At 41.9% G+C, this 26793-nt stretch overlaps 1 protein-coding gene across 3 annotated transcripts in view; it reads left to right on the forward strand.

Moving 5' to 3' along the window:
- Sfmbt2 (Scm like with four mbt domains 2) overlaps positions 1-26793 on the forward strand; it is a 229799-nt gene that overhangs the window by 178719 nt on the left and 24287 nt on the right. For 2 of the 3 annotated variants that reach the window (XM_017796107.2, XM_029559692.1), the window contains exons 12-16: positions 3393-3506; positions 9614-9656; positions 11654-11724; positions 14602-14744; positions 25166-25275. In XM_017796107.2, coding sequence (XP_017651596.1) covers positions 3393-3506; positions 9614-9656; positions 11654-11724; positions 14602-14744; positions 25166-25275 — 481 coding nt within the window. The remainder of the gene's footprint in view (positions 1-3392; positions 3507-9613; positions 9657-11653; positions 11725-14601; positions 14745-25165; positions 25276-26793) is intronic. The other variant, XM_029559693.1, reaches the window with a different exon arrangement.

The following is a 26793-nucleotide window of genomic DNA, read 5'->3' on the forward strand; positions in this document are numbered from 1 at the left end:
CCCCCCTCCCCCTCCCTCCCTCCCCTTCCCACCTTTTCTTCCTTTCTTCCCTCTATCTTCCTTTTTGTTTGTGGTGTGGTATATCAGTGTGTGGTATAGCCGTGTAGTCCAACTTGCTTTTCGTTCATCTGTGCCCTGCACCCGTGATTACACCAAAGCAGGAGTCCAGTTTCCTCCTCTGTTGCTGTTTACCTCAGGCAGGGTCTTTTACTTTCTGAAGTTGCCCTTCTGACTAGGCTGACTGGCCAGTGAGCTCTTGGGATCTGCCTGTTTCTAACCCCACTCAATGCTGGAGTTACACACAGCCATGTTTAGCTTTTTATGAAGATGTGGAGAATTTGAACATAGATCAGCATACTTTCAGTGTGGTTTGTTTTTATTTTTGTTTTTGTTTATTTGTTTTTTCCTTTTTTGGAGACAGGGTCTTCTGGTAGCCTGAGCTGGCCCAGAAGGCACTATGTCGAACAGGCCACTGTGAGCTCGCAGAGATCTATCTACAGCAAGAGTTCCTAAGCACTGAGTGACCACACCAGCCCCAGTAACCCAGTCTCTCCTGTCTCATTTAAAAGATGCCTTCATAGGCCAGATAGGGTGGGAGAAAGATAGGCCTACAACTTTCTTGAGGAAAAATAGTGGCTGACACTTACCTCTTAGTTCATATGTATTTGTTTAATTGGTTGGGAAGCATGATCGGAGAATTTTAAAGCATGGCAAAGGCAGGCCTACTGACATATTAATGGATACGCTGTACAGAAGTGTATATGCTAAGGCATTAATATGATGCAATGTTTGAACTAGCAGAGCATTTAGGGTGGAACTTTGAGCCATCAAGTTCACTTTATGCTTCTTTTGAAGTACTGCTTTTAATGACCTTGAAATCTTATTTGTGGCTAAACATAGATCTGGAAATACAGATGTTTCTGGTAGGTGAATTTAACTTGTTGAAAAAAAAATGGTTGAGAAGCTAAGAAATGAATGCTGTTTTTATGACCCCAAAGTAAAGAAACTGACTTTGTGGTATGGTAAGCATCCTGATTTCCTCTGGGAGTCTGAGCACTTCTTCATGGGGAGACACTTCCATCAGAAGATGCTGTGAGAAGTTTTTTATTATTACATTTATTGTGTGTGTGCACATGTGCACATGTCATGTAGCATGTGTGGAGGTCAGAGGACAACTGGGGGAGTGAGTTCTCTCTTTCTACCATGTGGAAGCTGGGGATCGAACTCAGGTCATCATGCTTGGCAGCAAGCACCCTATCCACTTATCCACTTTGCTAGCTCTGGAATCTACTATTTCTTGTTTATCTGATGATTCCTCTGGTAATTATGTCAAATATCAATTGATTCATATAACATTAGGCCTAAATTATTCCCATTCATTTATCTTTGTTCAAAAAGAAAATCCTGTGGACCTCCTTCCGTTCCTTTTTCTTTTCTATCCTTTGAATCAGAGAAACATGAAAAGTGGGAATTGATTGTCTTCAATGATTGATTTGAGACCTAATAACAAATTCAAAGTCACAAATGCTGACAATATGTGTTGACGTGTCGGCTGTTGAGTACTTGGGGCCCTTTCTGTTTTTAATGTGTGTATACATATGTGTGTATGTTTAAGTGCACATGGGTGCGTGTGAATGTGGAGGCCAGAGGACACCTCGATTATTGTTCCTCAGCCTCTAAACACCTTGTTTCTTCACACAGGGTTTCTCACTGGCCTGGAACTCACCAAATGGTCTAGGCTGGCTGACCAGCAAACCTCAAGGATCTGCCTGTCTCTGTCTCCTTGGCGCAGGGATTATGAGCGTTCTAGAGAACAACTCAGATCCTCATGCTTACAAAGCTAGCACTTTAATGACGGAGTCACCTCCCCGGCACTCCAGGATATTTTATATCCATCAGTATGTTGCTTAGCACTAAATTAAGGGCTTTCCCTTGTTAAGAATATACTCAGTTTTCAAAATATGTTCTTAAGGATGAGAAGGAAGGGCTGTGGGCCATGGAGCTAATACTGGAGTTAGGACTATTTTGTGTTTGGTTGTGAATATTTAACTTCCTGAAGTTATGGGGAGCTTGGGGGTTAGGGGGAGAATTTGATTTAAAATCAGATGTTATGTGATGGTATGAGTGATTGATGGGGGGTGGCTACAGTGGTGTTTTCATCTTAAATATCAGCAAAGACACCAAAGTAAACTAGATTCAGAGAGTCACTATCTATTAGTGGACCTCTTATCTTTGGATTCTTGGGTTGAGAGTTCGTCCCTCAAAGTGGTATTTTTCTTGAGAACTATTGACTTTGCTTTAGAGTTTTCTTCTGGTAACTCGTGGGCTGGGTTCCAAGTTTGTCATCTCCATAGCCAAGAAGCCTTGATACTATAGATTTCTGGGCTTTTCCAGAATTTCCCACCTGTGATGTTGCTTTGTAACAGGGCACAGCTCTAATTAGGGAACACAATGTGATGATGGTTAGGCAGATCTGAAAAAAAAAAAGATATTCCTACCAAAATGTCTTTTGTGTAATGTGGCTGTTATCTGCAGACCACAAATTGAGCTGAAAGTGAGCAGGTACTGGGCTGGGAAGGTGATTCAGTTAGTAAAGGACTTGGCATGCAGCACGAGCACCAGAGTTTGATCCTCAGAACCTACCCCCCCAAAAAATGGTGCCCGCTTCTAATCCCAGAACTGAGGAGGAAGGGACAGCTGGATCCCTGAGGATCATCAACCAGCAGCTTAGTTAGCCTATTTGGGAAGCTCAGGGCCAGAGACTCTATCTCAAAAAATAAGGTGGGCACCTAAGGAATGGCACCAGAGGTTGACCCCTTGGCTCCACATGTAGGCGCACACATGTGCATGCACATGCACATACACAAACGTGAAACACACACATTCACAGAAATGAGCCACTCCAGTTAACCCCTCAGGCAATTACCTTATGTGTCTCCACTCTGCTCCTAATCAGTGGACTCCCTGTAGTAGCTTCTTTGAGCTGTAATTGTATTTATTTAACTGACCATCACTCTTTGTTTAGGGTGGAACGAATTCTGTCATGACGACATATAAGCTCTACCATATGTACTTAATTTCACAGATACTCTTAGGAAAGGGGACACCTGGTCCTTCTGCCAGTATATCTGGCTTTGATCCAATTTGTCCTCACATTCTTCTTTCCTCTCCATCGTCTCTGTCTTCTTCCAAACTCCCATTTTATTTGCGCTGCCTCAAATGTTCACTGTTAAGCACTCATATTAGTGTCCATCTGAACACTGCAGACCTGAAGGTCATGTTCCATGCTATTATAATCGTTTCGGTATATCTGCGGGAATGCACTTCTCAGTCTAGGAATGCTCCGCTGTGTTTCTTTTTGGTGCCCATCACTTTGGCTTTACCCCTTGCAGGTCTACAGACTCCGGTTCCCGATGTCATTGTTGATGTGGAATCCATGGATATCTTTCCCGTGGGCTGGTGTGAGGCGAATTCTTACCCTTTGACCACACCACACAAAGCAGCCTGTAAGTGTTTCCCAGTAGAGCTAGATGATGAACATAGTGTATATAATATTGGTCATTTTGAATAAGTTATTGCAAATGTAAAGGGTTTAGATGTCCCATGGGCCACCTATGTTGTTACTGTTATCATCATCATTATTCTCACTTATTCCCTAAGTGTTGACACCTGTCGAACATTTGGATGCATTCCATAGGTGACAGTAAGGAGCCACTTGACGGCTACAAAGAGACACAGGGGGAAAATGACTTTGGATATCTTTATTGGATGTTTTGATTGGAAAAGTTTCAGTCAGGCATCATATTTTTCTGTTATAATTTCTTAGGAAAAACTAATTCCCATGCTGTTTCTTCTAAAGAAATCATACTTGAGGCTGGGGAGATGACTCTGTAGCCAAGAGTGCTTCCTGTACAAGCATAAAAACTGAACTTCCCACAGCCGGGTGTGGCGGCACAGGCCTTTAATCCCAGCCCTTGGGAGGCAGAGGCAGGCAGATCTCTGTGAGTTCAAGGCCAGCCTGGTTTACATAGCAAGCTCCAGACCAGCCAAGGCTATGGGGAGACCCTGTCTCAAAAATACTAGAACAAAGAAAAAAAAAAAACCCCAAAACTGAACTCCGCAATACTCATGTAAAAAGCCACAAATGACTGTGCATACCTATAACCCCAGCATTGGGGGCTGAGATAGAGGGACACCAGGAGCCTGCGAGCCAGCCAGTGTAGTCAAACCAGAAAACTTCAGGTTCAGCCAGAGACCTTGTCATAAAGAAATAAGGTAGAGAGATAGAAGAAGACACCCAACATCCTCTTCCGGCCCTCACATGTATGTAACATCTACAGACCCAGGCACCACACACACGTGCATGTACACCACACATATACACCATACCACACTCTCCGAAGTGTAAAATAAAGGAATGATTCTTGATCCCAGTAATTTCCTTAGCCCCAACTCTTAACAGTAGCTAATCAATAAAATTTCAACTGAATTTAACAAGTATATTAACTTCACATCTTTTTTTATCCCCATAATATCAAATACAATCAATTTTACTAATTTACCTAAAGCTAGCAGTTTCTTAGACCTCATTTCAGATATACTGAAATCTTGGGAATGGGGTCCCAGCAATCTTGGATTCCATAAGCTGCCTACATGAATGATATATACAAAAGGTAAAAACCATTGATACAAGAACTGAAAATCAGGCTTAAACATGGCTATGGCATTTATCTGTCTACCTCATGTTAAGCAGCTAAGCTAGAGCACATTCAGAAATAATTTTAACATGTTATCATGGATCCTTCTCAATTTGTATTGCTTGAAAATCTTCAGGCTGTGGTGCTAGTGAGATGGCTCAGAGGTTAAGAGTACTCGCTGCTCCTGCAGAGTACCTGGGTTTGGTTCCCAGCACCCACATGATGACTGACAACCATCTGCAACTCCAGGTCCAGGAGATCTGATGCCTCTTCTGGCCTCTGTGGGCAAAGCAGACATGGTGCACTTACACACAAGCAGGCAAAGCACTTTAAATTTATACATATAAATTTTAAAAAATCTGCAGACACAATGCATGTTTTCATCTATTTCACCATAATGTGTATCAAAGATATTATTAAGTTATATGAATCCTTAAAGATAAGGATTTCACATTTTTGTTCAAGAGCTATTTTAGACTGGGCATTTTAGGCTCAGTGGGTAAAGCACTCAAGCTTGAGAACCTGAGTTTGGATCTTCAAATCTCATGTAATGTCAAATGTGGTGGCACATGTTTGTAACCACAGTGCATTCACAGCAGGATGGGCAGGAGAGACAGGAGAACCAACAACTAGGAGCTTGCAGGCCAGCCAGCCTGGTGTACACAGCAGTGAACAACCAAGGACCATGTCTCAAGCAAAGTAAAAGGCATTCACTGACCTCCGAGGTTGTCCTCTGACTTCCACATACTCTCAGTGTCATGCACATACCTCACACACATGGACACACACACACACAGGCTGTAACACACACACACACAGACATTCATACACACACACAGAGAGACATTCAGACACACACACACACAGACATTCATACACACACACACAGACATTCAGACACACACACACAGACATTCATACACACACACACACAGACATTCAGACACACACACACACACACATACACACACACACACACATTCATACACAAAGCTAAAAGAAACTCTTTTGAAAAGAGAGATGCTGTTTCTAGTATTTTTCCTGTGGAATTGGCCTACCAGCAAATTCTTCTTTCTAAGACCCTGTTCTGCACTTCACTTAGGGACCTTCTCGGGTCATGGCTATAAACAAAGCTCTATCACATCTCTGATCCCCGAGATTCTGAAGGGTCTCCCTCCTTAGTGTTCACTGGGAGTGGCCTAGAACATTCTCCTTATGCCTTGACTGTTGGCCATGTAGGCTGAAGAGATTAAGAAGCTGCCTCATGGGCCTGAAGAGATGGCTCAGCAGTTAAGTACACTCGCAGAGGACCCAGATTCTGATCCACATGGTGACTTACAACAGGCTGTAACTTCAGTTTCATGGGATCTGATGCCCTCTTCTGGTTTCCACTAGCACTGCACACACATGATGCACAGACATATATGTAGGCAAAACACTTGTACACATAAAATAAAAATAAATAAATATTTTGTAAAAGTGCTGCCTCGTCTCGAGTCATGGATGGGAAGAGTTTCCAAGTTTATAATGATTATTTTACACTCGAGGTTTTGGAAATATTTTGACATGTGATAGGTCTTTTCCCTGGGTCTATCATAGAGTGAAGGCGCAATCCCCATGTCCTTTCTGTCCCTTAGATAGGGCCTCATACCTTGGGTCTTCTTCTCATGGACTAGGGAAGCTACAAGTGCCTTCAGATCTGGAACAAAGTCACATGTTGGTTACAGTGTAAATTTTTTCTATAATAAATTTAGTTGAATGTAGTCACAAGAGCAATAGCTTGATTTAGAGCCCCTGGCCTGTTTGGAGCCAAGTCAAGCCTTTGCATGCGTTGTTTCTCTCCAAAGTGGTTCTTATTCCAATTTTCACACAGGTCTGTAGTCCATGCTGCACCTCCCCCTGCACGTCCCAGCCTTCCCTTTCTCCTTCTCCCCCTTGTCTCCTTTGTTCCCTACATAGTTTCCTTCTACTTCCAATGTGTCTGTGCACACATGATTTTATGGAACCATGTAAAATCTCAGAACCACAAATGAGGAAAAACAAGTAATAGTTGCCTTTCTGTGACAATCTTAATTCCCTCAATATGATTATTTCCAGTTAGATCCATTTTCTGCAGAAAACCGTAACTTTATTTTTCTTTATGGCAGGAAAATGTTCATTCGGTCACACACCCCATTTTCTTTATCTGTTCCTCTGTCTTTAAGCACCTGATTTTGTTCCATAACTTAGTTACTGTGAGTAGTGCTGCAGTAAAGTTGATGTGAGCGCTGTAATGTTCTATCTTTATTTTGCATTTCACTATCAAACCTATTGTACTCAGCTCCTTATCAAAATACTGCACATCCAGACTTCCTCACCCTGAGAACCAGACTAAGACAAGCTGTTAAACATTTCTTTTTCATCCTGACACACAAGAAAGTTTATACTTTGTGTGGTGAGGATTAAAACTCAATGGCAGATAAAGTCAAGAATATGGGTGAAAATTAAGTTTTCTCTGATTGACTCCTGCAGCTTTTCTTTTTACTTTTAGATTTCTTTTATCTTTTCATTATGTGTGTATATGTATGTCTGTGTGTGATTATGTGCACGTATGAGTGCACATGCCTGGGGAGTCCAGAAGAAGGCATTGGAGCTTGTGTTGTAGGTGGCTGTAAGCGCCCCCTCATGTGGGTGCTGGGGACCAAACTTAGATCTTCTGCAAGAACAGTACCTGCTCTTAACCACTGAGTTATCTCATCTCTTCAGCCCCAAATCTTTTTAAAAAATAATTTTTTTGAAGTTTTGCAATTGTCATATATTTTGATCATATCTAGATCCTCTTCCTGATCCTCACCTCCCCTTACTGTTTCCCTCCCAATTATATAATAAATATAATAATATAATATATATTAGACTTATATAATATAATATATCATATATAATTAGACTTGTATAATATAATAATACATATAATATATGGGTTATATTATATTATATATATAACCTATATAGTCAAATTTGTGGCCCCAAATATCCATCAGCGTGGGTCCATCCATTGGAGCCTAGTTTACCTACCAAAAGTCACATCCTTGGGGTTGGAGAAATGGCTCAGCGGTTAAGAGCACTGACTGCTCTTGTACAGGACCTCATTTTGGTTCCCAGCACCCACATGGTGACTAACAACTGTCTGTAATTCCAGTTCCAAGAGACCCGACAACCTCTTCTGACTTCCGTGGGCATTGCATGATATGGGTACACCTATATGCATGTAGGCAATACACTCATACACATAAAATAACAATAATAAAATATTTTAAAAAGTCACATTCTTGAAAGAGACTGAGTCTCCCCCTCTCACAGCCATTGGCTGAGGTTCAGGTTCACCCCCAGTTCCCCTTGTCTATGCTGAGATTTTGTCTGGTTTGAGATTGCATAGGAATTGTGCAATTTAACATTGATTCTTGCCTTTATTTCTTAACTACACATTGTGCTTTAAGGACTTTCCAGTGCAGCCATAAAAGGGGAAGGGGGCAGGGGGCACTCTTCAGTAAATAGAAAAAATGAATTATTTGAGTCAAGATTAATAAATGCCAAAATCTGTGTTCTATGTTCGTCAAGATGACAGTTGTCAATTAGAAGTATTAACTAAGGGCTGGAGCAATGGCTCAGCATTTAAAAGCATGTATTGCTCCTCCAGGCCACCAGATATCAGTTCCTAGCACCCAAGTAGAATGGCTCACAATTGCCTGTAACTCCAGCTCCAGGGGATCTGATGCCCTCTTCTGGACTCTGTGGGCACCTGAGTTCACGTTTTCACATATCCACACACAGACTCATAATTAAAAGTGAAATTAATCTTTAAAAAAATATTAACTGAAAGTGTTCTTATCTCCTAGACCATTATTTCCTGGTTTGTTTCAGTATCTGACCAGATACAGCTGTAGGCGCCACCTCCTCTTCCTGTAATTCAGTGTTTTCTTTTTAGTGAGGCTAATTTGAAGGTATATTATGTGGGCAGTATTCTTTGCCTTATCACAATCTCTGTGGGAAAATCACCACTCCAGATAGTCATCCTTGCAACAGTTTATCCCAACATGCATTTCTGTGAGGCACAATGTATTTGCCCTTTATCTTTCTTATCAAAAGCACCCTTTAAAATAAAATGGTGCAGTGATAAGATTACATGTGCCAAGTTTTATTAACATCACATGTCTGGTAAACCCTTATCTGTTTCATGCTAGGAGAAATTAGTGTAAAATTGTGGTTTGACTGCAATAACGTTTTAGTTTTAAAGCAAGTACAAGGGCTCACTTTAATTAAAAAATAAATAAATAAATAAATAAATAAATAAATAAATAAAAAGAACTTTGCCCTGAAAACCATCTTCATTACATAGAGGATTAAAAGATTGATCAAAATAGCCCTTCTCCACTTGAAACATAATGAGAGGATGGGGCTATTGCTCAGTTGGTAGAGTGTTTTTCTAGCATGCATGAGGTCTGAGTTCAATTCTTAGCACTGCATAAACTGGGTGTTGTGGAGGGCTCCTGAATTCCCAGCACTTGGGATGTAAAGACAGGAGGATCAAAAGTTCAGACTCATTCTCAACTATATATTGGGTTTGAGGCCAGTCTATACCACGAGACCTGTCCTTCTATCTAAACTTATTACCTATTATTTATGTACTATTAAGAAAATAAATAGGGGCTGGAGACATGGCTCAGCAGTTAAGAGCACTGGTTGCTCTTGCAATTGTGTAGAAGTCCAGTTCTAGGCCTCCATGGGCATTGCACAACACGGATGCACTTACATGCGAGCAAAACACTCATACACATAAAATAGAAACAGATTTTAAAAAAGAAAATAAGTAATTTTGCACTAAGCCATGAAAAGCAAGTTACCATCACTAACAGTGCCATTTTCTTTTGTGTTTACAGCACAAAAGAAGAGAAAGATTGCGGTTGTGCAGCCAGAAAAACAGTATGTTACTTTTTATTTCTTTTCCTCCTAAATGCATGATTAACTATAAAGGGTCTTTGTGGACAACAGGAAGCATGGGTATTTTTATGGAGCATGAACTTTTAAGCAGTGCACCAGTGGTGGTGATGACTGTTACTTACTGTGCACTTATTACATGCAAAATACAGAGCCTGCTCTCAAAGCAGTTTACAGTCCCCGTTGTCAGTCCTCACTTTTTATCTCATACTGATGAAAACGACCATTGGTGTTAGTGAGTCTCAGTAGCCCTGTGCAATGAATATAGTTTATAGATGGCCAGTCTCTCCTGACCCTGAATGCCTGAACCCTAAAGACTCGTGTGTCACCCCAACTCCCCTACTTCCCAACTGGGTGAACTTAAGAACTTGGTTTAGTTCTTTGTATTTTAGCATCCTTGCTTAAATATAATACCTTTTGGATTTTATTTATATTAAGTTTGAGTCCATGTGGAAAAGATTGTAGGTTTTCAATTATGTTGTGGATACAGGTTGAGTTTTTTTTGAGGAAAGAGGGTATTAGGGTAAAATATTGTACACGCATTCAGAGTGTGTTTGGAAAGGTAGAACTGCTGGAGAGCCCTTCCTACATTGTAAAATATTTAAAATACACCCACATGTGCTTTCCATCTGAAGTGACTGTGTTTTCTTAAGTAAATAATAATACATGGATAGAAAGTTAACTGGAAACAGCATTTTTATGTATCCAGGCTTAAATATAAATCGAAGAACTCAAATGCCTGTATCGGTATTTGAACAAGGATAACAATGTTGTGGGTATTTTTTGTGTGCTCATTACCAAATGCTGTGGATCACGTTTGTGACCTGGCTTCAGTTTATCTACCTAACATGAAGTAGATAGAGTAATATTAGGCTGATGATTGGGTGTGAATTTGCAGTTGGTAGATCAATGGTTCTCTCTCTCAACACATTGCTAATCATGTAGGGAGCTTATTGGAACACGGATTCGCTGGGCCCCACACTCAGGGTTTCTGATTCAGGATATGTAGGATGTGAGCTGAGACTCTGTATTTCTTACAAATTACCGGTCGATGCCAGTGTTATTGGCTGAGGGGACCACACTCGGATGACCACTTCTGGAGAGGACCACTCTAAGATCCCCTGTGACAGTTTACTTTGAATTAAGGTGGCTTTTTCAAAAACTGTATGGTTTTTATACAGGAAGCTTGTGCCACCCCTGTGAGCCTAAGCATTCCTTTTTCTCCCTAAGACTATTCATGGACTTTTAAACTGAACTATACCAAAACAAGCCAGCATTACACATTAAGAATCAGCATTTTGTAGGTGTGGTGGCTCACATCTATGATCCCAGCACTCTGGTGGCAGATACAGGCCGATCTCTGTGAGTTTGAGGCCCATCTGGCTTCCATACCGAGTTCCAGCTCTCAAAAGGAAAGAAGGAAGGAAGGAAAGAAGGAAGAGAGGGAGGGAGGGAGAGAGGGAGGGAGGGAGAGAGGGAGGGAGGAAGAAAATCAGTTTATAGGTTTGTTTTTGTCTCAAGAAATAATTGACTAAACCTTTTAGTATAGCTGTGATCCACAGAAGCACAGAGTAAAGAATTCCAAAGTTAGCTGAAAGTTGTTTTCAATTAGACAATTACAATGGAAAAGTCTAGCGTTAATTAAATGTAAGTTAAAGCTAAAATATAACTGAAGACATTGTTGCAATTCTATAGCAAGAGACAAGCCAGACAGCAAACCAGAAGGAAGTCGTTGATCAGGGCTGGCCACTCGGGGGCAGTTGTGCCCTAGGCTTTTCAGGGTCATCCAAAGGATTTGAAAACCACTTTTCTAAAGCGACCTCTTTGTTTAGTTGACTGGTGCCGCTCCTGTACATGCAGCCTGACTCATAATAACTTGATCTTGAGTCCCTGGCATAGTAGTTTTAAATGCTAAAAGACTTTGGAATATACTCTTTTCTTCTCCTTTGTGTCTTTTAATAGTTTGTTTTTGCCCTCCACAGGTTGCCACCCACAGTGCCTGCTGAGAAAATATCTCATGACCTTTGCTTATTCCCTCATCTGGACACTGCAGGTAAATAGGCCTCATGAAGGACACTTTACTTTCCAGTCTGTCATCGTGACTGGAGACATGCTTATTGTCTATGAGCACATCTCCATGTTGAGGCTACTTCCTTCTATTAATATTGAGTCACAGATGCATATGTTTTTAAATTACTAAAGTCTCTGTACTCATTTAAAACAATTTATTGAATTTTTGTAATTTCATCAAATAGTTTTTAATCAAATTTAGAACCCCTCCCTCAACTATGCCCCCCATCCCCCCACTGGGCCTCATGTATTCTGCCATATTTGTTAAATCCTATCCAGTCAAGCATTTGTACCCTGATGCCCTTCAGTGTACACTTATCCACCGGAGTCTAGTCAGCCCATCTAGAGATCATACGTAAGGCATACCCTCTCTCACCCAGTAGCAATCAGTCGCTAATAGTTCTTGGTCTAGGGCCAGCCTGCCATTTCTCTCCTCCCCTCTGGGCCCATGTTTCATTGAGCTGGCACGGGTCCTGTGCTCGATGCCACCATTGCCACAAATTCACATGTGCAGCTTCCAGTGGCTTGAAAGCCTCTGCTTCCCTGTGTTCATGAACCAGCCCTTTGGCACGGGTCCTGTGCTCGATGCCACCGTTGCCACAAATTCACATGTACAAGCTTCCAGTGGCTTGAAAGCCTCTGCTTCCCTGTGTTCATGAACCAGCCCTGGCTCTTACAATCTTTCCATCCCTTCTTCCACAATGGTCCCTGAGCTGTGGGTGGGTGAGGTTCAATATAGAAGTCCTATCCGGGGACACACGCTCTGCAGTCTCTTATCCTTTTAAGACTTGGCCAACCAGTTATGGCCTTCTGTCTGCATTGCCCTCTGTTGTATAAGGAAGCTTTACTGGCATTAGAGGAACTAGGGGTAGAAGAAACTAATGCATCTGTATTTCTTTACTGGAGCTTGACCATGAGCCCTAGATAAGTCTCCTAATCTTCAGGAAAAAGGTCCATTTGCCATTTGACCATCACAGACCACATGAGCACGATGTATCCTGGACCACTGTGGAGAAAAGGAAAGCATTGAACGTGTAATTGGGCATTCCTTTTTGACATTTATCATGGTTCTGCTTGACTGTTTTGAGACCTAGCTTTGCCACGTAACCCAGGCTGACCTTGAACTCATAGTCCTCCTGCCTCAGCCTGGCCAGTACTGGGACTGCAAGTGTGTGCTACTTATCCCTGGCTTGTCCACTTGCATTTTTACTCTGATGATCACTACTAAAGTCCCCCTAGCTTTTGATTTGCTCATTAAAACCTTCTGAGTTTGAATAGCTGATTGTGAGTATTTTTTAATGAGTAAAGACTTGCATCTTCTCATAATCTTTAAGAAAGAGTCAGTTGTGAGCTGCCGTTTGACTGCCAGTTAAATGATGCATGATTAAAAATCCTGTGTTCTCTGCCAAAATGAAATCTGCTTTGAACTCCAGGATTTGAATCTATGTGCTGTGAAAACATCTCATTAGTTGAAGTTATCTTTGTTATAAAGAGACCACTTTTATGAGTAGGCTAAACTAACTTTTTTTAAATCTGAAGGTCTGTGAAATACTAAAAAATTATGAGGAAGTGCATTTGAAGTTAATTATTTCGATTGTTGTATAGAACTCAAACTTCAGAATGTTTTATAGGAAACCATGTCAACTACCTTTTCATAGTCTATAATAGTAAGTTTACTCTTTTGCACATGTATCCAGAACACAATTTCTGTGCTCTACCTGCTGCTTCTTAAGGTTTAAGAAACACACATTTACAGATTGTTAAATTACCATTGCAAATGAGTAACAGCATTTCTGCAGTCCTGTCTGCTTAGCCTGTCTGTTTGTGTAGCATGTTGTGGGGAGAAGCCGGGTGAGTGCATCACAGAGTAGATCGCTTAGCCACAAGTGAGACTTCATCTATATTTATAAACATCAAGAAATTGTTGCTGGCAACTCTGAAAAACAGTAACAAAAACTAAGTATAAAAGAAATAATGACTATATGGCAGAATGCATGAAAAGCAGTGGGGGGACAGCAGGGGGTGCACCAATGGGGGGGTCTAAATTTGATTAAGATCTATTATATGGGATGCACAAAAACTCAATAAAATATATATACGAAGAAAGGATGGCTAAATTGTGGTATATCCATGTAACAGATGGAGTCGTACACAGAAGTGAAAACTGAATGTTTTAGCATTTTTGATGAATTTTCTGTACTTTCACCATCCTGGGGGAGCTACAAAACTTAAGTAGATAAACAAAATATGGAGAAAAGTATTTACAAAAATCTTTTTAAAGATTCCAAATATACACCACTTGTGGCACACATACATGAGTTGAGTCGGAAAGTTTATGAACTTAGACAAGGATGATAAATGTCGGATTCAGAGCGATGGAGGGCAGGGACAGGAGCTACTAGGGGATGACATGTGCAGAGAAGCTTCGCTGTGTGACGCCGTGTCCTTCAGCTGTGCCGTAAGGCCTGGTTTGTCATTGCTGTATTGTCTAAAATTTCTGTGTCTTAAGTACCTTATAACCTACACAAAATATTATGTTTATATGGTAGAAAAAATAAGCAAATTTTCTTAAGATACTTTTATGGATGTACAATGTCCTGATGTTAGGACACAGTGCACCCTTCTCCAGAGGAGAAAACTAAACGATTTGTTTTGTTTGGAACTCAGTCATGCTTCTTAATTAGAGTCCAACCGCACTGGCTCTTGAGGACGTGGCGGCCTGTCAGTGTCCCGTTTATCCTCCAGATTCTTCATGTGTCTGACTCAAGCTCTCCTTCAGGTGGATCCAGCACACATCCTGTAGGTCCCAGAAGTCATGACCGTAGCTGTGCCAACCCTCCTCTGTGTTGCTCCTTCCCAGCAGGGACTGTCAATGGGAAATACTGCTGTCCGCAGCTGTTCATTAACCACCGCTGTTTCTCGGGCCCGTACCTGAACAAAGGGAGGATTGCAGAGCTACCTCAGTCGGTGGGGCCTGGCAAGTGTGTGCTGGTGCTTAAAGAGGTAAGGCACCTGAATGCTCCCAGTTGGCTTCTTTTAACAGGATCTTTACACTGGATGCAGTTTCTAAAGGAGGTACTAAGATCCTCGAGTCAATTCAGTTTAATTCACACTCACCAAGGCACCTCCAGTATCTGGGGGTGGAATGCTAGAGAGTCAAAGATGGAAGAGTGAGGTCCCTACCTGTGATGTGCTTTTTCCTATGAATTCAGGGAATATGCTGTGCTAGATTTAAAGCGGGTGCTGTGGGAACACAGGGGAATGATGAATTGCATGTGGAGTGGGGACTTGGGGCTGAGTAGTCAAAGTTTCTCACAGAAGAGGCCAACCTGATAAGGTAAAAAGGACCTCATGAGGTGGGACAGCGTTTCATGAGAAGGATCTCGCCCGAGCCAGGTTAAGTGAAATCTTATCTCTCTCTTCTCCTTTTCTTTTCTTTTCGTTCTCTTTTGTTTTTGTTTTTTCTTTTGGAGACAGGGTCTGGCCTAGAACTCATTATGTAGCCAAGGGATGACCTTGAACTCCTGATTCCCTCCTTCTCTCCACCTCCCACATGCTGGGATTTTAAGTGTGTCCCATTACACCCAGTTTTTAATCCAAGGCTTCATGCATACAAGGCACATCCTACCAAGCTACATCCCCAGCCTGGGTGGCATTGCTATTCTCTCCCTCCACAGTGGCTGCTACCTGGACTTAGGTGGTAATGCTAAATGTCTGCCTGGGCTCTCCATACCTTTGCAAGGTTTGTGCTGTGGCTCTGTCCGGGCAAAGCCCAGGGTGCTCATCATCCTGTCTTGGGAGTGACCTGCAATAGAGGATCATCCCAAGGACGTAGATGAATGCTGCAGGTCTTTCTCTGCATTGTACTGGACTCCTCATGAAGATCTGTCTGCTCTTTGCCCACACACATCAGTGCTCTCGTTTAAGAAAGAGGACACCAGTATAACTTCCTTTTTGCTATAACATGACGAATTTTGGTGTTTTTGTTGTTGTTGTTGTTGTTGTTGTTTTAATTTGGTGACTAAACAATCCATTTCTCCATTGAACAGTTGCTTTTCAGGTGGCTCCTAGGAGCCAGGCACTTTCTGAACCATCAGATAAAACCCAACCCTCTCTAGTTTCTTTTTGAGTTTCACATTCTGTTTGATGAAAATAATAAACATAGAGGTGGTCTAAAGCGAGACAGGAGAAAGACCTCTGAAGTAGTCATAGGATGTTTGCTTTTTCTGGTGTTTGGTGGTATCAACAGTCAAAAAGTTTTATATATTTAGAAAAATAATCTAAATAGGAATGTAAGGGGTCGTAGGGCAGAAGAACCCTGTGAAGATGGATGTAGCCATTGTGGTGATTTATTCAGGAGCATTTAACTTACTGGCTGTTTTGAGATGAACACAGCCCTGATGAACTTCTTGCTAAATGGGAAGGATAAGCAGGTACAGGGAATGTGACCAAGCACATCCCTGGTGCCGTGATTGGGGCTGGCACTGATGGCACACAGCTATGAGCTAGCATGGGGATTTCATGCCGGTGCTAGAGAAGCGAGACAGTCACCTGCTTCAGAGAGAGGGAAGATGTATATAAGTCTAGAGCATCTACGGAATGAAGGGAAAGAAAAGCAGAAATGATGCTGGTAAAACTTTAGGTTTTGGGACTGGAGAGATGGCTCAGTGGTTAAGAGCACTGGTTGTTCTTTCAGAGGACCCGGGTTCGAATCCCAGCACCTACATGGCAGCTGACAACCACCCATAACACCAGTTCCAAGAGATCCAACACCCTCTTCAGTCCTCCACGGGCACTGCAAGACACAGGTGCCCCTGCACACATACAGGCAATACACTCATACACATAAAGTAAAAATAAGTAACATTTAAAAAATAAAACTTTAGGTCTAAGGACTATCAAGGACAGACAGAAAGTGCCCAGTGCTATACTGAGGATCTTGTGCAGCCTGGCTTGGGGCTTGGCCTCGTCACTTGCTGCAGATCGAAGCTACGCTTGTTGGCTTGCTTGCTTACTTGATTGTTTTGTTTTGAGACAGAGTCTCATGTAGCTCAGCCTGGCTTCAAACTCTCTCTGTAGCTGAAAATGACTTTGAACTTCTCATCCTCCGCCTCAACTCCCAAGTGGTGGGAGTACAGCCCTGCACCACCATGCCCAGTTTATTGAACCTGGGACTTCCTGCATGCTAGGCAAGCACTCTACCAACTGCGCCTACAGCGCCAGCCCTGACGTATTTTGGAAATACCTCACCTTAAAATGGTTTGACACTAGGTCTGGAAACCAGATTGTACCCTGCCCATCCTGAGCAGCAAATAGATTTTCTAGATGCTACATTTGTAACTGAAGAGAAATGGTTGCAGGGCAGGGCAGCCTGCTCCAAATATTGCTTATGTGGTAGGACCACTGGTTAAGCCTGACTGTGTAAATTGGCTCAGAATATAGATCCCTGCAGATAGGAAACATGATCCTAAATGAAACTAAGACACACCAGGCCTAAGAATTTCTGTCTCATTATGATATAAAACCCCACACAAAAATTGCCTCCCTTTGGTCCACCACAGCTCTCGGCAATGATTGGACTGTGGCTAAAGTGACATTAGTTGTCTGCTCACGTTGGTGTCTGGTTTTGATTGACAGGTCAGAGACACAGAACTCGACAAAGATACAGTGAATGAATGCGCTTCTCTGAAGCTGCCTGCAGGCTGGGTTCACATGCCAGTTCTGGTCACTAACACGAGATCCTCCATTATCCACCAGCTGTGTTAACCAACAGCATGACCTTGGCCTCAGTTTCCCTTTAGAGGCTAACTCTTTTATGCTACTAATTTTTTTTTAAGTCAAAAGTAGTTACCTCTGATCACTTCTCTGATAGATGCAAGCCACCAAATTTAAAAGCCCAGCCTGTGAGCAGTTTTCTGATGACAAAAGTCATTTTTTGCTGATGTTTAAAAATGCATGCAGGAAGAAGAAAGAAAAAATAAGTAAAAAGGAAAGTGCTTCAGTTCTGTGAGTGCAAGAAAAATGTAAGTCCCACCAAACCAATATTTATGCTAATGCTCCTCCTTCAGCGCCAGGACCCCTGAATGGCTTTGAATTTCATTTTGCTTAAGGAGAACGAGGTAATTGAAGCAGAGACAAAGTACGTTGCTTTTCCGGGCCATCGGAGATATTGGAAATTTAAACACTTTTGTATCTTCAGAAAATGTAAAATGAGAGTTGTTTTCTCTGTGCTGATCTGCTGGAAGTAGATAATGTCTGTGAGTGGCTGCAGAGCTGGGTTTTGGAAAGGTTAAAAGCAAGCTGAGGAGTCGGGTTCTGAGCTCTAGGGGAGAGAGAGGAGCTGTGTGTTCTAGAGAGGGAAGCTTCTAGAAAGTGATGGCTGAAGCTTGCATCGACTTGTTTTCTGTCTGTTAGACTTGAGTGGGGTTTGTAGTGACCTAGAGAGCCATCCATGACTCAGCTTAACTTCAGAGATGGTATTGAGAGGGGATAGATTTAAATAAGCTGGAGCCAAAGTCAGCAGATGGTCCATTCAACTCCCAACATCTCAAAGCAAGCTCATAATGAAGATCTCGGAGTAGGTGTGAACCTTTTGGTAGAAAGGCCAAGTCAAGACGTATGATGGACTTTCATGTACTAGGACATTGTATTGGTGCCATGGACCCAGTTTATGTATTGTGACACTTGTCACAGACCGACAAGTGTCGTTTCTTGTCGTAAATCAAACCAGTAGCCCAGTCGAATCATTTTCAATTGGGACCATCCATTTCTACCCCAGATCCTACCAACCTCATGTTTCCTTCCACGTGCCAAGCAAGATCCCCAACAGGTAGATAAACCATGGATTTATACAGTACTATTAGAAGATTGAAGCTTGTGACAATGAGTCTCAGTGCCATTGTGTTCCTAATGCATTGCATCAAGATACTCGAAAAGCTTTGCTTCATAATGTACATGTTATCTCATGAATCACAAGATCTGTTGCATTTGTGTTATATACAGTGTGTCTGTGTGTGTGTGTGTGTGTGTGTGTGTGTATACTCATATTAAAGGGATAACAAGCCAGAATGGCACAATAGACAAAAGAAGAGTGGACTGTCTAGTCTGCTGACTCATGTCACTGTTCGGGGATGTCTTTCACCTTCTGATACAGATACATGATGAAAATGGGAGGGGATTAGTCGTGTGATGCTCTGTAAAAATGACTCTGACAATACCCAGTGTGGAAGAATAATAGAGCCTTTGTCTTTAAAGAGATTTTACAGGTTGTAGAGATAGACTCCCAGGAGAAAAACCCCAGGGTGGTTTGTGGAGTTTGGGGAGCATCTTGTGTTTTCTTTTAGAAGCATTTGGCTTAGAATATCTGCCAATGTATAGCCCCTGTGTTTAAAATAACCTTGTCATTTCATGTGAGGAGTCTCCAAGAGTCCCTTTTCACTCTACATCATTTTGGATGTATTCAGCTGGTCATTGCTGTGAGGTCATATCAGCTCTTTAGAGACCTGACCTCTGCTCTTTGCAAACTGCGCTCTGGAAATGAGAAGAAAAATGTTATGAAGGGAAAACTGACTCACTGTGAAAGGTCTATTGGAAGGTAAAAATATAACATCTGGTGTTCTCCCCCTTTACATTCTGCTGCTAACAAAAAGGTTTAGGAGAAAGACACCTGCAGGAAACTTTTGGATGTGAAGAGCGTCCATGAGTACATCAGTTCCTTATAGCTTAACATTCCACCCCAGTGAGTGGGTGTTGCTAAAGCAGTGGTGAGACCTGTAGGCTTGCCTACGGTCAAGAGACTGAGTATGATGACTCAAGAGACGGGGCGTGGACTAGGAAAGCAGGAGAACTGATGTTAGGTAGCATACATCTGATCCATCAAAGCTGGAATCCTGTTCCTGGGGGAAAGAATAAGATACATACCTACCTCAGTGTCCCATCTCACCTATTCACCTATCTACATACTCCACCTCATCACTTACCTTCCTACCTCTCTATGTATCATCTATCATCTATCTATCATTATCTATCCATCTATCATCTATCTATCATTATCTATCTATCCATCTATCATCTATCTATCCATCTATCATCTATCTATCATTATCTATCTATCTATCATCTGTCTATCTATCATCATCTATCTATCAATCATTATCTATCCATCTATCATCTATCTATCATTATCTATCATCTATCATCTATCTATCTATCTAATCTATCTATCTTCTATCTATCTATTTATCTATCTATCATCTATCTATCATCATCTAGCTAGCTAGCTATCATCTAGCTATCATCCATCTATATCTGTCATCTCTCATCTATCTGTTTACCTGTCATCTCTATCTGTCTGTCTATCATCATCATCTGTTTTCTAGTATGCAATTTCTATATCTGTTGACCAATCTTTCTGGTTCTCTCTTATCATCTACATCTGTCTGTTATCTGTAATTTGTCTTATTTCTCATCTGTCAGTTTGCTTATACATCCACTCATCTTTTCATCCATTCAACCATGATCTAGCTTCATCATTATCCATTTATTTTATGTATCTTCTTCTGCCTGTCATCTCCCTTCTTCTTCACTGTAGTCCATTTGTCTATTATCTACCACCATGTCATGCATCTAACATATTCTTATATCCACTTCTTTCTATCTATCTACCTATTATTTGTCATCTATCTTATCCTTATCATATGTTTATATCTGTCTCCATGTATTTAGCATCTGTTTATCCATCCATCATGTGGGAAGCCAGATAGCAGTCCTAATGTGGAGTTGGTAGAGCTCCTGACATGAGGGTGACTTAGTTTTGTGTTTATCAGTACAGCAGAGAGAAGTTAGCATTAAAGCCATAGGAATCGTAGCCTTGTAATAATTTTAAACATTTGCAAAATATTTTAGCATATATTTGTTATATAATAATGGGTTCCATTAAAACATTTTCATGTGTATTTTGTATATTTTTATCAGATTCCCTCTCCATTACCCTGTCTTGTCCCCCTCCCATTCCCACCGATCCTCCTCTTCTTCTCACTAGAACCCTCTGCTTTCATGTTGTGTTTTGGTTCTATAACAAATGAATCAAACTCCAGTTACTTATAAGAGGAGTGATGGATATTTATGGGGCACGGGCAACTTCCCAGTGCCTGCACCATTGAAGAAAGTGCCTCTCCTCTCCCAGCAACCAGCAACTGCCTATAAATCCTTAGGAAGGGGTGGGCCCCATGAGCACCTCCCACTCCATGAACAAGTGTTGGTGGACCTAACTCTCATGTGGGTCATGTGCAAGTGATCACAGTGGCTGAGCGTTCAAGAGCATAAAGGTTGTGTCCTTCCCAGAAGACAGCATGCCAGGACCTCTGCCCCATCTCTGGCTCTTAGACCCTCTGCCTCCTCATTTTCTACAGTATTACCTCCACCTTGGAGGGGGTGATACAGACGTTCCATGTAGGGCTGAGCTTTTGACACTCACCGATTCTTAACACTTTAGGTCAGTTATGAGTCTCCACAGTGATGTGTTTTCCCAGTAATAATGGACAGAAGCAAAACTTTGTTTAGCTCTGGTGTGCATATCAATAATGATGCGTGCACGTGATTTGTGATACAGACATTGGCAGAATGCCAGATAATGTCTTTCTGAGAAGCATGACTAAAGTGCCGTTTGTTATTGTAGCATTCTCTATTATTTAACCATACAGAAGACACAATACATGTATTGACCTTTCTCATACCATAGAGTAGGATTTTTGTTGCAATGAAAATCAATAGCAAAAATGATCTCTTTCTTGAACTTCCATTCACATACATTGTATGTAATTAGATAAATTCTTGGAGTGAATTAGTCATCAATTTCATAGAGCTAATTTCTCGCTTCATATTGAAATTTACTGGAAAAAAAAATAAAACTAGCTATTGGACACCTGCTACTGCCAGTCAGAGACTTACTAAGTACTGCCTAGGTACTGAGACTGTAGGGCACGAAATCCCTGATTTCTGGGTACTTACACTCCTGTGGGGGTGGACAGCAAATATATAAACCATAAATATACTAATAAACAATACTAAATGACTAGTATGATCAGAGAGGGGGCTGCACATGGTGAGGGAAAAGTGCAGTTGTTGAGATGTTCATGGGAGGCCTCTACATAAAGGGACGTTTGGAGTGAAGGGCAGGCTATAAGGGTATCCTGAGTGTGTTCCCCGTATTCCATTCCTGTCACACCCCTGAGATCATCAACTTATTTAAAGAAAATGCTATTTGGACTCAGAGTTGCAGGAGCTCCAGTCACAATTCACTGGTCCAGTTGCTTTTGGGTCCGTGGTGAGGTAACCCATTGGGGTGGCGAGTGTATACTGGACCCAAGCTGCTCCCCTCAAGGCCTGGAATTGATAAAGAGAAAGAAGACAGGGCTACAGTTCCACACCCCTCCCTTCAAGGATATATATCCCCAGTGACTTAAAGGTTTCCCTACCTCACAGTACCATCTCGTGCTGGCAACCAAGCCTTTGAGACCCTTCCAGATCCGACCTATAGCAAGAAAGATGAACAGCCGTTAAGAGGGCTTTCAACAGCCTCAGGCTTACAGGCTCACAGAGCTTGGTGGCAACTGTGGGGGAGAATGGTCCAGGTAAATGGCAGTGCCCCATGTACAAATGAAGAAAGTCAGTTAAGCATCTTGACCAAAGACTTGTAGCATCTAAGGAATGGGACTATGATTCGATCCTAGATATGTCCAATCAGAATGGTCATTGCTTCTCTGCCAGAATGAACACTGGAGGAACTTGCTGATGAGTGTGTGCTCCCTACATAATGAATTCCAAGGCATACAAGGAGCCATTGCTTTTTGTGTGAATTTCCAACCTAAGCTGCCCAGTTGTCTCTCATTTATTGAGTTATACTGTATAATGATTTACACCTATGACCCCTTCACCTGAGCACAGTCTACATGTTACTCTCTGGTCGCTGATGGAGAGCATGTTGAGTTGTATTCTGATAGGATGCAAGGCAAGGCATTCAATCTAACTTTGCCTAGTGATAGTAGCTGTCTACTTAACTTCTTTATATGAAACAACCATAAGATCTTAAGGCAGCTCAGAGACAGCAAACTGTGTATATCACAATTCCAACATCTCATTGAGACTTTGTTGAATTTGAAGACAAATGAGATGGTATTGGAAAAAAAATATGTGGGAAAAAAGCCAATATTGGTATTTTTTTTTCCAGATTTAATTGCTGTATGTGTCCAAGCTGAATTGAACTCTGGAAGGCATGTTCTAATTCAGTCACAAAATGCATTTCGACATGCAGCAAATGACAGTGTAGCTCTGGGTTTTCTCAGCTCATCACAACAAAAAGAAACCATTGAAATTTTATTGTCATACATTACTGTGGCCAGTTCCAATTAGATTTATTCTTAAACTTGGTTTCTTAAATTGTACTCGTGTAAACAGAGAGATCAGATGGTTAGTTTAACATAGAAAACATGAATGGGCCCAAACTGCCCATGCTGCTTTGCTTATCCTTCTTCTCACGCCTCTTGTTGTGGGTAGTCGGAGCTCTTGGAATGTAGCACGGTGTTACCTAGGCCAAACTCAGTTACCCACTGATAACACAGTGTAAATTTTTTCTCTTTTTTTTTGCATATAAGTGGCCATTTGTGTGTATTCACGTGTGTATGGGTTCATATATATATGGGGGGGGGGGAAGGCACTTTGAAATAACTCATTTCAATAAATATTTGAAACTTTTTTTTTTTTTTTTTTTTTGAGACAGTGTCTCCTTTTAAACCTTGGCTAGACTGCCTAGCAAGCAAGTCCTGGGGCCTACCTGTCTTTGCCGCCCCAGTGCTGGGATTATAGGTGCATACCACCACACCTGACTTTTTATGCACGTGCTGGGTCTTGAACTTGAGTCCCTATATTTGTGTGGAAAGTACTTTATCAATTCAGGCACCTTCCCCATCCTCCATATATAAACTATAAGACCAATCCCTTTTGTAATATGAGAAAGCTGTTTTCAGAAGTCTATCAGGTATATTCACCAGGCCAACATGTCCCTAAGCCTGCTTCCATCTCCTTCCTACCCATATTGACTAAATTCCACTCAAAACAGACACAGTGGCAGAGCAGGAGCCCATCTCGGAAAACTTTTCTCCCTCTTTCAATTGTATTTCGCTGCCGCACACAGAGTATCAGTCTGTTGGAACTCTTCACAGCTTTTCTGGACTTGAGGAGCAGGCACCATGTGCTTCTCCTTCCTGTCTATGTCCCTGGCACCCCATGGAGCTTCCACAGATGGTCATTTCATGGAACCTGACTCTGTTTCCCAGCTTTATAGCTTCACATTCCGAGTAACAGCAGCTTGGAGTGTGGCAGAGCTTGTGAATGTTAAGAGCTAACCCTGGCTGTGGCAGCACACTCCTGCGATCCTAGTACTTGGGAGGTAGAGGCAGGAGGACCAGGTGTTTCAGACCAGCCTTGCTTACACGAGACTGTCCAAACACCCACAAAAAAAGTAGCAAACAAAGGCCAAGGGTGGTGGCACCTACCGTTAATCCCAGAACTCTGAAGGCAGAGCCAGGGGGAATCTCGGTGAGATTGAGACCAACTTGGTCTACATAGTTCCAGGCCAGCTGGAGGCCCGGAGGCCCTGTCTCAAAAAACAAAACAAAAGAACAGTGACAAAACCCCCAAACACAAAAAGATTTATTAATCATGGTTTGATTACTGAAAGGTGAGTACCCCAGAGACACCTCTGAAAACTAAGAACACTTCATTTCCCAGATCCTGCTATTTCACTCTTAGAATGGAAATGCCTGGTCTTTCAGAGCACTCTACTGTGGGCACTGACCACATAATTATTTTCTTAGACTTGAAACTTGGGAATGACTGTGTGGTTTGAAGAAATGCGATATTAGATGGAGTCAGATGACCCAGCCTGCCTTTTAGAATACATCTTAGAACACTGTCAAATTAATGCCCATGAGTTAAGCCAGTATTTGATAGATGGATTTCAAATAATTCATTACCTTCTTTACGCCTATCTACAGTCTCTCCAGCAGTGTTAGACCAAGCATGTTGTCTTCATTTTGTGGTTCCTTTAAAAATAGAATGAATCTCTTAGGACCCTACTGAAGAGTCATCCTGTTGGAGGAAGATGAACTGAAGAAGCCTTGCACATTGCTTTGGCCACTCCCTCTAGTCAGGACTTCCCATTTTCCTAGCCAGGAAGCTTAGATTTTATAGCCTTTTTAGCCCCTAGATAGCGAGTCAGCTCCACATCACCCTGCAGAAATGTTCTCAGACTTACTCACAGCCCTTCATTTAATGAGGTGCAAGGCAAACACCTCCAGTGTCAGTGCTGTAGTTTACAACAGGAACGAACACAGTTGCCGCTCACTGAGGTTGTTTCTTCCCAACAGGTTCTTAGCATGCTAATCAACGCAGCCTACAAGCCTGGGAGGGTGTTAAGAGAATTACAGTTGGTAGAAGATCCACACTGGAATTTTCAGGAGGAGACACTGAAGGCAAAGTAAGTGTTTTCAATTCTGGGAAAAAGAATTTGTACTGTTGCACCCACTGTTTTGAAAATTACCAGTCCTTGTTTTGACATTGCTTGGGGAAATAGATGCAAACCTGCTCCGTTGTTTTGTTGCACCTCTGCCTCTGTGTACTACAGGTAGACTTATTGGCTGAGTTTGTTTCTGTCATCTCCGTGACAGACTAACTGATGAAGACGACTTAACAGAGCAAGGATTTGCTTACTTTGCCTCCTGGTTTTAAGGTATTCAATCCACGGTCACTCAGCTCCGTGTTTTTGGACTGTGTGGCAGAGGCTGTTCACGTCATGGTGGACAGGAAGCACAGAGCGAAGAAGGGATAGAAGGACTAGGACCCTCAAAGTACACTCTCAGTGAGAGTGCTTTCACCAAGTAGAGCCATCATCAGGGGACCACGTGTTTAATTAATGGGCCTGTGAGGGATGTTTCATATTCAAATCATAACGCTGACCAGGTTTCCATAAGCCTTGGGATTCCCAATATGAACTAGAGATTTGCTTAATATTTTTGTGCATGTGTATGTATGTATGTGTGTGTGTGCATTTGTGTATGAACAGGAGCACACGTGTGCAGATACACCCTCAGATGGCATTCTCCAGGAGCTGACCACCTTGGTTTTTTTGAGACAGGGTTTTTCATTGTCCCGAAGCTCGAAGCTCGCGGAGTAGACTAGACTGGCTGGCCAACAGGCCCCAGGGATGCTCTTGTCTCTGGCTCCCCAGCCTTAGGGCTACAAGCATCCATCAGTTCATCTGCCTTCATTAGATGGGTTCTGGGGCTGAAATTCAGGTTCCTGGGGAGGTAAGGCAAGCACTTTACCACCTGAGCTTCTCCCCACCCTTTAACTAATAATATTTCTGAAATGCAAAACTTTCAGAATCATAATTTACTATGTTTGTGAATCAAATTATTCATTAAAAAGGAGGAAAAAATACGGACATGCTGTCTCCTTCCATCATTACATTACATTCATTAACAGCTCTGAGTATCGGACATTGTCATTATGTTACGTTCATTAACAGCTCTGAGTAGTGGGTGTTGTCATTACATTACGTTCATTAACAGCTCTGAGTAGTGGATGTTGTCCCACGTTCACACCAAACACAAGCTCTCTCTGCTTTGGCATTCGAAATGTTTGATGATAGAAGAACTGTTACATCTCTTTCACTTGAGTTAAATAAAATGGCAATGAACTCTGGGTTCAAATGTAGTTGGCTGACTTTCTTCTTTTATTTGGAGATTGGAAATAGGCTACTTAGAAAGGTGATATTTTTGCTTTGCTTTGCATTTCTTTTTTCTTTTTTTCTTTTCCTTCTTTATTTGATGGAACTGGAATTTTTCAAACTCTGGGCCTCTAACATGCTAGGCAACCCAGCCAGTCCCCACCCCCCCCCCCCCAATTTTTTTTGAGACCAAAGCTCCCTAAAAAACCCAGGCCCGCCCTGACTTTATAATGGACACAGGGTGGCCCTGAGATTTTCTCGCTCCTA

Source organism: Nannospalax galili, unplaced genomic scaffold (genome assembly GCF_000622305.1).
Source record: "Nannospalax galili isolate Female #2095 unplaced genomic scaffold, S.galili_v1.0 scaffold209, whole genome shotgun sequence".
Classification (NCBI taxonomy): Eukaryota; Metazoa; Chordata; class Mammalia; order Rodentia; family Spalacidae; genus Nannospalax; species Nannospalax galili.